This window comes from Rissa tridactyla, chromosome Z (genome assembly GCF_028500815.1).
Source record: "Rissa tridactyla isolate bRisTri1 chromosome Z, bRisTri1.patW.cur.20221130, whole genome shotgun sequence".
NCBI lineage: Eukaryota > Metazoa > Chordata > Aves > Charadriiformes > Laridae > Rissa > Rissa tridactyla.
This window is the reverse complement of record NC_071497.1, coordinates 1,065,540-1,080,822: the sequence shown is the minus strand read 5'-3', so window position 1 is coordinate 1,080,822 and position 15,283 is coordinate 1,065,540. Positions and strand designations below refer to the sequence as shown.

The following is a 15,283-nucleotide window of genomic DNA, read 5'->3' as shown; positions in this document are numbered from 1 at the left end:
CAGAAGGTCACTGCGGTGGTCTGCGGGAGGGTGCCCTCTGCTCTCCACCATCCTTCCTGCTCCCCCCTCCATCACAGCATTTTGTTTCTCCAGATCAACCCTGAGCGTTTTCAGGGAGGATGGCTTGGCATCCTGTGTAGCTGCTCATCAGCAGCCATGCATTAAACTGCGTTTTATCCACAAACTACTCTTCTTCCTCCATGAGTATTTGAACGCCTCATCTCTCAGTTGCTGGTGTTACTGCCATCCAGCTGGATGGGGTAGAAAGAAGCAGCAGCTGGTTTCTTTGGGAGGTTTTCGCTCATCTCTGCCAGTTGTAGTGCAGCTGTTGTGCTGGAACTTGGGAAAGAATTTTTCGATGTACTGTAAGAGAAAGGCTCGGTAGGAGTTTTCAGAAGGGAGGAAGGGAGAAGGGCTCAGATAAACGTGTTTTTATTAAATGGCCAGGGATGAGGGTGACTAACACAAAGGTGTAGAACAGACACCTACTTGTTAGTCATGTGAAGGAATTCAGATTAATTTAATGGAAAAGAAAAGGAACGGAAAAAACTTTCAAAGGACAAATTAAGAAAAATATGGTGTTACCTACAGATTACCTGATGGTGGTAGTGGAAATGTATAAAAAGATTTTTTAAAAACTTTTGTTCCCTGTCCTGATGTGGGAGGCTCTGTACATTCCCGTGTACGTCTCCACCCATACAGAAGTTCCCATCTAGTATGTATAGGTATATACGTATATGGAAGCAGATATTATTTGCTTAGATTTCTGTAGTGTGACAGTTGCAAATTCTCTCTAGTATATATTTGGAGTAGTCAAACCTCTTACTGAGGTGTGGAAGACGCCGGGTACGCTGGCAGGGAGAGCACACTGTCATTGCCGCAGTGGAGCTTCTAATTCTGTACAACTTTCGTCTTAGTGTTGAGAAATGCTTGTGCTATGAAAAGTTCTGGGATTGAGAAAGTTTTCCATGTGGAAGTAAGAAGTCACCCCAGGTATGGAATAGTAATGTGGCTTCTGAGTTCGTTCAGACAAGACAGGTTTAAATATAGCGAGTGGCATGGAAAACGTGAAGAAATCTAGAAGAATTGATAACTTGTGCTGTTCGTTTAAATGTAAACTGTAAGTTTGTTGCTGTGATCAAGGGGGAAAATAACAGCCTTCAGCAGAGAAACACGAAGCAGGAAAGAAAGGTAGCATTACATCCGTATAAAGTATTGATGAGACAATTAGAATATTAATTTCTGGGCTTTGAAGTTTGATACAGTCACAGCAGAATTAAAACATGCAGATTAACATCACTGAAGGTAGGAAAACAGGCCGTGTCATTTGCAGCTTTTCCGCAAGTGGTGATATGCAGGAGCACTTGTCTGTGTGTTACATACAGATTAACTATTCCTTTTTATGTCAGCATATTTGAGTTTTCTAATACAGTATTAAGTATTTTGTGTGGAAAACTAGTAAATCCAAAAAGTACAATTTTTGTTAAAAAAATCATGTAGAAGAATAATCCACAATAAGTATATATGCTTCAGTATCAGAGCAGGATTTTGAGTTATTTTGATACTTGATACGAAATTTGCTGTCAGTACATGTCAGAGGGAAAAAAAATGTGAGAAGATCTATGGGCATCATGCTGTCAAAATCCTCCATACTTCTACTGTAGGAATACAGGCAAGACACAAGACCTAAACTGATAACTCTAATTTTCACTAATAATTTATTCTTAATTTTTTTTTTTAGCTGAATTCAGGTTGCTTATGCTAGCTTAATAGTTGTATGTGTAACAAAGGTGAAATTAATCAATTTCCTTTTTTTTTCTCTCAGAAGCAGTCCCCCTCTGCAGATGCATCAAAACCAGAAATTATGAAGCCATCTGAGACAAAGGTACGAGTTCTTGAGAAACTCAAGCTTGCAGTTAAGCACAAACATATGAAGCAATGGAATTTCTTTTTTAATACTGATACTGAGTAACTTTATTTTGCATATTTCTTCCCTGCAGCTTAGTTTCCTCTTCAAAAAGCATCTAAAAAATGCTATACAAAGTACTCAGACTTCATGACAGCAATACTAATTTTAATTTTAGCTCAGTCACATTTTGTGACATGTATATAGCTCCCCCCAGTGTAATTACAGGGTTATTTATGTAGTGATAATTTTTCACGTATTCAAAGAATTCAGGACAAGTTTCAGCTTTGAGTGTGCGTACAGTTGCATCGTCTCATTAATCTCATATCTTTGTCCATCTGAGAGCTTCCTTGCCTTTGTCCTTTATGCCTGTTCTGTCTTGTCTCATGACTAGCACTTCTGTAGTGTCGAAGCTGTGTCATCAATCACGTACTTTACTTGTTAGAATAGAGTCATAATCCTCACGTATGCCTCTGTTGCCTAACAGAATTTACATGTGTTATTTAAACAAATGATTAATGATTTTCTCCCTGCTTCATTTTCCGTAATCGTAACAGTGAAACCAACAAAAATACCGTATACCAAAGTAGACCGGCAGGGACTTGTGCAGCGGCAAAGCTTAGGTCTGCCTGCACCTTTTGTAAGTACAACCGAGGGAACACTTAGAGCGGTGAGGTCAGGAGAGAACGCTTAGAGTCCTGAGGCTCTGGAGCTTGTCTGGTCCGGCCCTTGCCCCAGGCAGGTAGGTCAGGCTGCTGGAGGCCTTGCTGGGCAAACTTGGAATGTCTGCAAGGGTGCGGATGATGCAGCATCCCTGGGTAGACAGTTCCGATGTTTGAGTACCGTCATTATGATGATTTTTTTCCTTGTATCAAATGGGAAGTTCCTTTGCTGCAACTTGTATCTGTTGCCTGTTGTCATTTTACTGTGCATCTGGGAGAAGAGTCTCGGTCCATCTCCTCTGTATCTGAAGTTAGCCCTTACATTCCCCTTAGCCTTTTAAAACCCTTTTTCTCCACGCACACATGTAATACTTAGACTGGTAGCAGTGAGCTGGGCAACAATTAAACCATTTCCATTTGTACATGTCCATCGTCACTCACATAGGAAGGTGTCAGCAAGTCTCCGGTTTCATCTTCCAGTTATGTTTGTGAGCAAACTCATCTGTGTCACGTTCATTACTGGTGCTGTTCTCCATATGGCTGAACGCAGCCAGCTATCTAAAAATAGTTACGGTCTTTCCCTGCTTGAAATTTGAAATAACTCTAGAAGAATGTGGTAAATTTCTAATCAGATCTTTAAAACTGGTGTTGCAAGATGAGGCAAAAATAGAGTAGGAGAGGCATACGCCAGTGCTGTGAGACTGGTAAACAACAGCCCCTTTGAACCAGAGTCCTGCCTTTGCACGGACATGTGTCGCGGCTCAACCCCAGCCCTCAGCCGAGCACCAGGCAGCTCGCCACCCCTCTCCCTGGGAGAATCGGGAAAGTGAAAATGGGAAGACCCATGGGTTGAGATAAGAAGAGTTTAATAATTAAAGTAAAATAATAAGAGTAATAAAAAAATGTAATGGAAAGGAAAATAACCAAAAGAGAGAGATGTAAAACCCAAGGAGGAGGAGTGACGCAGGTGGAGAACAGCTGCTCAGCACCCACCGACTGATGCCCAGCCTGTGCCCGAGCAGCAACAGCCACCCCCCGCCAACCCCCCCATTTACGTGCTGAGCATGACGCCATCTGGTGCGGGAAATGCCTGTGGCCAGTTTGGGTAGCCGGTAGCCATCCTGGCTGTGCCCCCTCCCAGCTCCTGGTGCACCCCCAGCCTCCTCGCTGGCAAAAAGTCCTTGGCAACACCTAAAACGTGAATGCGTTATCAATATTATTCTCCTACTAAATCCAAACCACAGCACTGTACCAGCTGCTGAGAAGAAAATTAACTGTGTCCCAGCTGAAACCAGGACAATGTGTAAGACAGTCAGTGTTTTACTTCAGTGTCTGATGCATTATTAATGCCTTCCTCCTGCTGGATGAAGCAAAGCCGTCTGCATTTCAACAGTAGGCTCCTTTGGGAAGAAATAAGGTTGCTGAGTCACTTTTCATTTCTAGCCCTCAATTCCCTGCAAATTAACAACTCTTTCCCATTTGCCTGCTATAACCACACCTCATTTGTCTTAGAATCGCCGTAGTGTGCAACTACTTTTAAACGTGCTCTGAACCCCTTTCAGCTTTCGGGTCTGTGTACGTGAATCCTCTGTCTCAACCCTCAGTGTTGCGCCCGTCTGAGAGAGCTGTGAGTTGCTGCGGGAGGGAACGTGGGAGCTGTCGCTGGGCGGGAGGCCGGGGCGCTGGGGAGGCTGGAGAGAGGGCTGGAGCCCCCCGCCTCCTGCTGCAGGAATCGGGGTGCTGCCACCGCAGAAACACACCCCATTCGGCTTTCTGCCTCTTGCACACATTTGTGCAGCTCCACTGTAAACTGCGGAAGGAGTTAAAAAATACTGGTTCTCTTTCGTAGGCTATTTTTCAGTTTCCCGAGTCGGTTTCGGTGGCAGCCTCTGAGGCGGTGGCACAGAGCAGGTGGAAGCAGGCAGCAGAAGGGGAGGTGGAACATCTTTTTCTCTGTAGGAGTTCGGTGTTCGCTGTAAACATGCCATGGCTTCAGGCTGTGACTGCTCACAGCTGACACAGTTTAAAGGATGAGTGAATAGTTGCCTTTGAAAGTATGGTCTTATACTAAAATGGTTGGTTTGACTTGCCTGCTAATATTTTTTTTTAAAATTGGATTTGAACTTTGTTATTGCTAAAGCCTATGTAAATAGATATGTCTCTGCGTGTATGAGAGCCTGTATGTGCTCATGATCATGTGTTTTAATGTGGCTTCATCATCCTCATCTGTGTTTAAGTCTTGAATGAAAGCATTGCCCATATGGGTCCAGCATTGGACATGCTCTTCAGCATTGTCATAGATAAATCTATGGTATGAGCAATGCTGCACATTCTAAAAGATGTACAAGGATAATGAATAACGCATACACAAAAAAGACATTAAGTATTTAGTAAAACAATATTTACAATACTAAAAAAGGCATGCAGTTGCTGATAACTGGTTTGGCAGGCTGAGAATTTGAATTTGTGTTTTGTACAGGTGTTGTCGAGTGTTGACAGAAATGCAAGTAAACATATTTTATTGTCCTGCAAAAAAGGTGTGTTTACTTTTCTTCCGAAAAGCACGTAAGGAAAACCTGAATTTGTTTCTTAGCAGCAGGGTACTTAAAGTGCCGAGCAGGCAGCAGTCCCACAGCAGGAAAAGTCAAACTGTATGTTCCTTGAACCTCACGCCTGCGCTTGTGTTATGCTTCTTGGCAGCCTTGCTGCCGAAGGACATCCCCTCTCTGAATGACTCTGTGCTTTAGATGATACCTAAACACGCTCAACTTTTTTTAGCTTAAAAACTGTGAAAAGTCAGGATTACCTTTTCAATATAGGATTATTTAGTGTACAGGTACACAAATGGATGTGTGTATTTGCCATATGGTAGTCATGTAACCACGATGTGCAAGTGGAAGCATATACGGTATGACTGAACCTGAGACATACTGTGTTTCAATCACGTTAGACATCAAGAGAAAATCCAACAGGGGGAATCTGAGAGGCTAAGTGATTATTTTCATTTTTTGAAATGTTTTATTTTTAATTTTGTCCCCACTTTGGTGTTTGGGAAATTTTCGTCTTCCTTCTCTATCAGTATTTTGCCTTTTGTGACTGACTTGCTTGTGGTGGGGTGTTCTTTACTGTGGTCTGCAGCTTCGACACCTTTGCCAGGCTTATGCCCAGACACCTACGTTTTTATGCATGTTTGGGATTTCCCAACCAAGTGTCTGTGGTTTAGTGTGGGGGTGTGCATACTTGCACAACAAATGGTAGAAAAAGGTAGCACATTTCTCTGTGTGGTCAGCTAGCAAACAGAAGCTGGATATATCTAAATGGTAATTAATGTTTGGCAGCTAAAACAAATAAAAATACGGTGAGGAGGCTGGCATTTTCATTTTTATTTCTTCTTACCAAATATAACCATTCATTAATTTTTCAGTGTTTGTTCTTACACGTTTCTACCAGTATTCATTTATTGCTTACTGTACTTCAACTTGAGTTGAATCACAGGAGTCAATTTCGTGGCATGGCTGCAGAAAATTTTCAGGTGTAAACCCAGCTGTTCATTGTGTTTGTTTAGTATCTTCTTTCCTTCTCTTTTCAGTCCTTCATATGAGGAGAGTGTGTGTGTGAGGGTGTGTGTTTGCACACATTTGAGTGCTCTTCAGTCGCTGGAGTGGAGATCTGTGCAAGGTCAAGGCACTGTCTATTAGTTACACAGGATCTGTGCTCACAAGTGTGAACCTGTCCGATATTCTTCTTTGAATAAGCTGACTCTGTAGAAATAACCAGGCATATTAATCTCTGTCTGAATGTATATTGCTTCTATTTCAGCCCGCACCAACAACCAAAACAGAACCTGGAAAAACCGCACAGTCAACCAAGGTAAATGCATATCTTCGACCTTTGGTGAGTTGTTGTGCTTTGGCCTTTGACTAACTTTGAAAAAAGAGGCTAAAGTCTTGTCTGCCACTGCGCCACATGAAACTGCCGTGAGATGAGTAACATACCTGTGCGCAAAAGAGCGAGGAGCTGGCAGGTCTGCAAATGCAGTGTTTTGGGGGAACAGTCAGGATGCTTTATTGCTTCAAAACAGCTTAAGAAGTGTTCTGGTAACCATCTTTAAATGTATCTTGGGCTTATTTGAACTGCTGTAGATCGTGTTCCATAGCACTGAATGGTGGTAACGCTAAATGATCTCGATTTTTTTATTTCATGACAGCCAACAGACTCTCAAAATAAACAGGCTTCTGAAGAGAGGCAAAAGGAACCCCGTGATGTAAGTTGTATGATTTATCTCTCTCTCCCTCCCCCTCCTTCTGTCCTCCCTTTCCTCCACCCCGGGGCTTCTTGTGGTATTTCTCTTCTTTCTTTCGTTTAAAAAAAATAATTAAAAAAACCAAACCAAACAAAACCAGCCCATATGTATTTTCTTATCTAATGATAATAGTTTATCTCTACACAGGCAAAAAGCCAAACCTCACCTTCTGTGACAACAGCTTCTAAACCAAATAATACCGGAAAAGTAACTACAGCACAAGCTGATCAGCCTCCACCAGCAACCTCCACAGAGACAGCAAAGGTATAGCAGAAGTAGCAATATTATTTGTGTTATTGTAGGGGTTAAAAATTCACATCAAGATGGATTCTTATAATGAATATTGTAAAGCAAGACTGGGGCCCCAAAAATCACTATGTAGAAAAGCTCAAAAGCTGTCTTGTGTCTAAAGGTTTCTATGAAAACCTCCTTGTCCTGCTTTAAAATCTAGGACTTAGAAACTGTACACTTTACCCACTAATTAACTTAAACAACATCCTGAATATACCACTTCCAGCTAACCCGTGACAGCATTAATGGATAACCATCAGCTGCAGATAGAGCAGCCCAGCCCGGCGGTATTGGTAGTTCGTGCTGCTCCTTTTGTGATCCCAGTATGCATCCACCTTTTGTTGTCCTGTTCATACATCTGTTTTCATGGTCCCACACACTCCAGCTGTTATCTAAGCAAGCGACATTATCACGATTGTAGGCCTCTTCCCGTGTGTTAGGTGTCTGGGGTTCCTCTGTCATTTGTGCAAGCTTTGTGCAAGTTCCTTGCAGCTACGTGGGTGTAATTAGTTCTTTGTCAGTCTCTTCCCTTGCCCCGTGAACAGAAGGGGCCGCCTGGTCAGTCAAGCAAATGCTTTCTTCATATGAGCAGTGCCATCATGGATCTCCTTCACCTGTGGACTTCCAGGTGTGTTTGTAGTAGCAGTGTTGGCTCCAAATGCAGCAGGTCAGCAGGTGATGCATTTTCAGTAGGGCAACCCGTACACCTGACTGCAAGACTCAAAAAAAACCTAGGAAGAGAAAGGTTGGGGAAGAAGCTGGGGAGGGGTCATTTCAGAGGGGCAAGTGGAGAAGAAGCTGGAGCAAAACTGTGTAGTAAAGTCAGGATCTAGATCTTCTTGGTCTTCTGGTCTACATGTGCCTGGGTGACAAGGCCAGGGTGACATGAACAGCAACAGAGTTGGCGTTGCTCCTGCACCTAACTCCCTGAAGCAGTTTTCACCCTACCTATTTGAGCACTATTTGCTGCTGGTGCTAATGGTGTATTGAGAACTATCAGTTGTAGGTGAAAGCCTCCAAAATGGAAAGTAAAAGAAAGAAGAAAAGTACTTAAAGTTGCATGCTTGCTTTCTCACAGCCAAGTCACAGTGGAAAGAGAGTATGTCTGCGTAGCATTGCAGGCAGATGCTATGCCCAAGGATTTGGATGCTCTGCAGGTGTGTTAGCCAGTTGCTGAGTCCAAAAAAATACGTGCAACCTCAGAAGGCTGGGCTTAGTACCATGCAAGCTGCAGCTACTCAACTTTCCGACCACTCAGCCAGCACGTAGAACCAGCTTATCTTTATTGCAAGTGTAGATGAAGAGGGACAACAGATAAGCGTGCCTGAGTAGAACGTCTCTGTTTTACCTTGTTCTCTCTAGGATTTGTAACATCGGGCCATGTAATCAAGCTGTCTCTTAATTTGTCTCTTATTTCTCCAGCCTAAGCCTGAGAAGATGTCCATAGCGGCTAGTCCACCTGGTGCAGGTGCAGCCAGTGCAAGTGTGGTTACTGCAGCTGATGAGTCAAGTACTGAGGTTGGTAAACGCAGTCCCAGACAAATTCTTCCCTTGTAAAAATGTCTGAGAGCGTATTTCTCTCTCAGAAACACTTCAGTTTCAGAAAAAATAAATGGGTAACTGCTGAAGTATTGCTATGTAGTAGTAATGCATGGTGGTGAAGGACTGTCTGACAGAAGAGGTCACAACCTAGTGGTGTGTCATTTGTGCTTTGTCAGATAGGACCTATTTAGAATCACTTTTACCACAACTAGCATAAAATTAATTACTCTCTGTCTTCAATTATGTTTGTATACGATCTTGTTCCTCATTTTGTGGGATGAGTTTAAGAACAGTTCTCACTGAAAAGTTTGGCAAGTGCAGGACCTACTGAAAGAAAGCTTTTGGTTTGGTATCCAGGATTTTTCTACATATCCACTAGATGATTTAGATGTTGGGGTTTTTTTCCTCTGTACCATTTGGTAACTTCTATAATTGTCTGCTTATTTTTTAGCCTGGCATGGATGAGTCGGCACTAGATAGCCTAATAGATACCCTAGGGGGACCTGAAGAAGATGTGCCTCCTAGTCCCGTTTACACTGGTCCAGAAGTTACGGTATTTAAAATTTTTTATTTTTATTTTTTAGAGGAGTAATCTCTAAAGTATGTCTGTAGTTGCACATTACTATGTTGATCCAGTAATTGTCACTTTGATCCGCTAACAGGTAAAATAAAGTTGTCGCAGTTGCATTTTAGTGTTGTTTTCAGTAATACAGAAATGAAACGGTTACGCGTGTGTTGCGGTAGAAAACAAAAAATTGTCAACAATGAAAGTTTGTTGCTTTTGGAACTGATTTCCAAGCATAGCCTGCACTGGATTTACAAAAGGCAGTGATAGAGGTATAAGAGCGTGTAAGCAACCTGGGAGATTTCATTTCTACTTGAGAAAAACATTGAGAATTTGGGGAAAAACGTGTACTTTTCTGAGCTAGAATGGGAGAGTAATTTAAGAGGGATTAAGATTACAAAGTGAACGGCTTAGTGCAGTGCTCAGCCGTGATAAAAATTTTGGAAAATAAATAATTATAATTCAGTCTAGGTACAGCAATGCATTCTATGGTCTGAGACACTGAAATGGCCGTTGTTCATGCAGAAGGAATCTGGCAGTGGAGATGCAGAGTTTTGCCAGGTGACGTGCGCTGTTGAAGCTACGTGAGATGCAGGTGCCTGACACTGGGTTCTGAAAGACACTGGAGAGCTGTGGTCCAGGACTGGCCCTCTCATCTAGCCAACCCTCGCGTTTTCTTTCCACAAGTATCACTGTAGATAGCTCTACATTAGAAATGTATTTCAAGAAACAATAGTACAAAAACACTAATGTGTGCATTCTTTCCATAGGAAGATATATCTTCAAGATACTTGGAAGAAATGGGTAAACGGGAAGGTAGTCTCCCTCCAGAGTACGTTAAATTGTTGAAGGTTAGTGAGTTAAAAGAAAGATACTCTTCAGGCATGTTTGCTTTCATATTGTGTGGTTTTGTTTCCCATTTACTACAAAATTAATTCTCGTTTTAGAGTAAAGGGGATGGCAAAGATGGAGTCCCACCAAAAGTAGACAAACGAGATGAAGTAAGAACTTTTTTTTTTTTTTTAAATATTGGAAGGTTGAAAATAACCCAATTATCATTTAAATTTAAATGTTGCCTGTCTTCCAAAAATCCCAGGAAGCGGGAGAGGGCTGTGGGGTGAGAGATAACATAGATACTGGTAAGACTAAACAGAATTTGACATGGATGTTTTTAATAAAGAAATAGAAATTTTCAGGACACTGACTGAAGCTGAAACAAGTAAAATAAACGCTCATAGAGATATTGGTCATAATAATACCAAAGGGAGGAAGGAGTGGCTGTGCATGCAGCAGTCTCTTCCTAATGTCATTATCGAAGATTACTTGAATTTCTATACTTGGCAAGAGAATTCCATAAACCAGCTTATATAAGTTTAACATATAAAAATAAAAGCTTATCAATAATGAATCAACCAGTGAGGGGAGATATCTTTTTTTCTGTGACAGCAACATGTGCTTATGAGGTCATTGGGTGAGTAAGCATGGAGCACACTCAGATTTCAAACTGAGTTTGACAGCGTTGGTGTTTGAACTTTAATAATCATAACCTAGTTTGCAATTTCTTGCTCAGAAGCCAATGACAGATGATGAGCTTGCAGAGGCCCTGTCATCTGACTTTACCTGTCCTACTGCGTCGGGTGAAGAAAAGAAGACAAGTCTGACAGAGGTATTGCATGCCTTTATTGAAATGAAATATTGCCATTATTATCTTAATATTTCAATTTAAAATGGTCTTGACATTTTCCCCCTTCTTTTTATTGTTGTGAATTTGCCTGTAATTTTGTATCTCTCGTAGAAACCAAGTAAGGAAGGGGAAATCGTGCAAGCACAAGCAGCAAGTTCAGTCAAGACCTCAGTTCCTCCAAAGGAGAAGAAAACAAAATCAAAAGAGGTATACATAGTCATTCTTTGACTAGTTAACTTCTAATTAAAATTTACTAGCACATGTCATATTTTATGTGTGCCTGATCTTGTAAAGATGCTCATCACCCTCGTTTTCAGTTGTAGATTCAGTCTGTCATAGAAAGTTTAGGAATAATATGAATTGCCATTGCTCAGACTTTACTGTACCTTAAAGATCTGGCACAAGTAGGTCGGATGATTTTCCTTTTGGATTCTTCTACAAAATAACTGCGGTTCTTCTGACTAGAGGCAATGGACTAGAAAAGTGTATGTTTTTTCTTAGCTATGTGAGGTGTGTTTAAAACTTGAATATGATGTAATTTCCTCATGTTTTACAAATTTTTCTTTCCTTCTGTAGAGAGGAAGTGTGACCTTACACTTTCTGGGTTTGCCATGTCAAAGCATATGGCAATTGTGTTACGTGATACTGGCTTTTTTTTGCTTTCCCTTTTTTTTTTTTTTTTTTAACTTTCCCCCCTCCTTAAGAGGAGATACGTGTTGATTAGGCTGTGCTAATCTTACCACCAGGTAAAGCCAAACAGAAACGAGCGGTCCGGTGCTGGGTGTTTGCTTTATATACAGCATAAAAGATACGCAAGATAAAACCTGTGCCAATTTAAAGAAATAAAGAAGTGATTTGCATATTTTCTTAAATACAGGAAATTAAAGATGATGCAATGGAAGCTCTTCTTGATACTCTTGGTGGACCTGAACCTGAGCCTGAAAAAGATCTTACCCCTGTTGTAGAGGTGTCAGAGGTATGATCTTACTCCTTTTTACAACAGCTTTCAGACGCTGCAGTGGAATCCAAAGTCCTCTGTGTTAGATACTGTACAAATGTGTAGAACAGCAACAAAGTGGGCTTCATATCAAAGGCCTAAGCAATGTCTGAGTCTTACATGATTAAGAAAAGTAAGAAATGACGAAATCCTGAGTGGATTCAGGTAGAATACAATATAGTAGGATGGCCTGCAGAATGGTATCATTTGGCTGTAGAAGCCTCCATACATACACTTTTCCCTGTATTAGCTATAGTTGCTCTGTTTTTTCCCCAAGCACTGGGTACAATTTGTAGCAAGCTTTTGTTCTGCATGTATTTGCTGTTCAATTTTTAATTAACTTTTTGGCGTTTTGGTGCAGGTACTCCTTTTTCCATCAGACTCCATTGTCTTTCTGATTTGGGTCTTGCCTTTCACTGTGTCTTCTAATCTTGTTTTTCTTCAACAGTTAGATTTTAACAGTAGCCCTGTGTTTGCACGTTAAACTTTGACTTCTTAATTTAGTTTTGCAAACTCTGCCTCTAAGCCTACTAGTATCAATTATTTTCCGCTGTCTTCACTTACAGCTCAGAGCAAACAAATGACAGGGAAGGTGCAGAAAATCCTTTGTTGCTGAGAGAAGATGTTGGAACTCAATTTTGGCAAAAAAGAGCATGCCGTATTGCAGATTCACTCAAATAACTTAGTGGATGCATTGCTTCATGAAGGAGGTCCAGAGAATTAAAAGCTGTGTTTCAGTAACAGTGATGAGAAAAGATACAGAATATGGCTTGTATAATCAGAGTGATGAAATCCAAGGAAACATGAGGATTTTGTACGCCCCAAAGATTCTAAAATTCACAAAGTGACGGCTCTGAATAGTGTCTGAAGTTTTTTAGGAATTAAAATAATATAGCCATATTCACATATGACATTGATTCTTAAGCCATGACAATTTTACCACAGAAATTTGATAGGAATAAATTGAGGAATTTTACTATCTTGATACATGGAATAACTCTATCTGATGCTAGTACTTCTTCAAACAGTACACTGAAGAATCATGATAGTGAAGTTTAGTGTACTTTGGTTTTTTACATTAATTTCTATTAGTGACACTTTTGTTCTTTCTTTTTAAGGTAAAAGCTAAAGAGAAAAAAGAAAAAAAGGCTGGAGAACGTGATGATACGATACCTCCAGAATACAGGCTAACACCAGAGTTGGTAAGCTTGTCATCTCTTTATTGCTTTGTAAATAGGGCACTGCCTCTGACACTTTCTTTCATCACAGATAGGGAAAAAACATGGGGAAAACAAGCAATAGTAGTATTCAGTCGATGACTTTCTCCTGTTGGTGATTTCTGTTATCTATAGTTTCCTTCCCTTCCTTTGCCCAGCATGACTGGGTTTTTCAGGCATTCTGAGCAAAGATCTGATCTTCCCAGGTCACTCATTCCTTCTCCAAGAGTGGTCTTACTTGTTTCTGATACTAAACCGCAGTGCTGTAAATTCCATCCCTTTACAGAAGTGCTCGTGCGTATCCTTCTGTAAGGTAACCTTGAAAACACTATTTTAAAGTGGTATGAAAATTAACTCAGTCTTTCAGATTGTTACTTCAGCTGATTGAGATTTGTTCAAGGTTAAGGAAAATAACACTAGAACTGAGATGTGTTTGCCATAAAGTTCTGAATTTAAAGTTCTTGTGATGATTAGTGGTATAACTGGTGTTAATGAGGTTGCTGTATAAACTGGCCTTGCTGGAGCTGAATGGTAACGTTTCTCTTTTGAAAGGAGCAGTGGAGCAGTTTTACCCTTCTTTTAAGGGATTAAAAGACTGATTGACTACAGACCCGGGATTAAACTCCCTATTTGTTCAAGTGCAAAAGTTTGTCTTCTGCACTCAATGGTTGTTTTGTTACTGGATGAATTCCTGATGGTTTACTGTGGAGTTAATTCCTGCCGCATATTGATAGGAAGGAGCACTTTTCAGTGTCTTGGCCCATTTGTATTCTGCTGACAACACATTTGCTTTTTTTATCCACTTACCTGGCCATGTAAGAATTCCCCCTGTCTAGGGGAATTCCTGTTGCTGTGTCACTGATTTCATCTTGTTGTGTATCATTTATTTTGCTGGTGATTATGGAGGATGGCACTTGTTATAATGATAGAAAATGTCAATAATACTTGTTTTACTTTTAGGATAAAGATGGAAAACCAATATTGCCAAAGCCTGAAGAAAAACCTAAGGTTAGAAAACTGACAATATTGTAGGAGTGTGAATAGATACCCTGTTTTCTCCCCCTCTGTCATCACTTCTCCCTGTGCCATTATGTAAGTCTCTTGGTCTGCTTGCGTGTTTACTTCCTTGCACAAAACCTTGTCAAGTGAATGTTGGTTTTATTGAAATTCACTGGCTCTAGATGTAGAGCTCATAGCAAGAAAAAGGTTTAGAGATTATGAAGATAGGAGAGAGTTACAGAAATAACTGCTGACACAAAGGAAAACTGTATGGGGAGTTAGTGTAAGGGATTCTGCAGAAGTCTGTTGGAGCTCTTAAATGACAGAGAGGGGCGAGGCAGGAAAATCTTGTGTTTTCTTGACAGTTTCCTCTCACTGGTCATCAAATATAAAGGAACATGACTGGGAAGAAGGAAAAAGCTGCTGTGGACGTTTTCCTAATCACAAAGAACAACTTGTACTTTGTGAAAAAGCATCCATTGTGTCCTAGAAAGCGCAAGATAGAACAAAAAGACTGAAAGTTACAAAGGTTAATTTAAAATGACCAGGAAGAAAGGAAAGATTAGGAAGAGCAAAGGAACTGAGCACTGAAGACACTGAGGGCTTCACTTTGGAAATACTGTGAGTTGAGGAGTGCTGCCAAAATTGGAAAAGTACAGGAAACTCCATTCTTCTGAAATGAGTGTGAAAGTCAGGACCAATCTAAACAAGAGTGACACTGTGCCTTTTTAGCTGAAATGTGAAGTCATTTGTATTATTCGAGCTTGAATTATGGAGGAACGCAAAGGCAGCAATGAAAAGACTTCACATCTGTAAAAATTTTCATGTCAGGTCTTAGACATGTAATCGTCTTCAGAGGGAGATGTGCGAGAGCTGCACAGAAGGAACACCTGCTGAGATGCCATAAGGAAAAAAAGAGAGCAGCCATGGTCTGAGGGGACCAGGCATTGATGTTAGGAGACAAGCCTTCCTGCCTCACAGGGAGCACAAAAGAGGTGGCACACCAAAAAAAGAAAAGCTCCGGGAAAGGAACATGGCGTGAGTTAAGGGAGGTTGGTTCATAGCTTGTCTAAAGTCCAGTACAAAACCAAAGCAGAAGGTGAGCTCACAATCATGA

General features: G+C 40.9%; 1 protein-coding gene across 7 annotated transcripts in view; it reads left to right on the top strand.

Moving 5' to 3' along the window:
• CAST (calpastatin) overlaps positions 1-15,283 on the top strand; it is a 67,028-nt gene that overhangs the window by 35,355 nt on the left and 16,390 nt on the right. For all 7 annotated transcript variants that reach the window (XM_054185008.1, XM_054185009.1, XM_054185007.1 and 4 more), the window contains 13 exons: positions 1,826-1,885; positions 6,388-6,438; positions 6,776-6,832; positions 7,019-7,135; positions 8,585-8,680; positions 9,156-9,257; positions 10,040-10,120; positions 10,217-10,270; positions 10,840-10,935; positions 11,065-11,160; positions 11,831-11,929; positions 13,069-13,152; positions 14,128-14,175. In XM_054185008.1, coding sequence (XP_054040983.1) covers positions 1,826-1,885; positions 6,388-6,438; positions 6,776-6,832; positions 7,019-7,135; positions 8,585-8,680; positions 9,156-9,257; positions 10,040-10,120; positions 10,217-10,270; positions 10,840-10,935; positions 11,065-11,160; positions 11,831-11,929; positions 13,069-13,152; positions 14,128-14,175 — 1,041 coding nt within the window. The remainder of the gene's footprint in view (positions 1-1,825; positions 1,886-6,387; positions 6,439-6,775; positions 6,833-7,018; positions 7,136-8,584; positions 8,681-9,155; positions 9,258-10,039; positions 10,121-10,216; positions 10,271-10,839; positions 10,936-11,064; positions 11,161-11,830; positions 11,930-13,068; positions 13,153-14,127; positions 14,176-15,283) is intronic.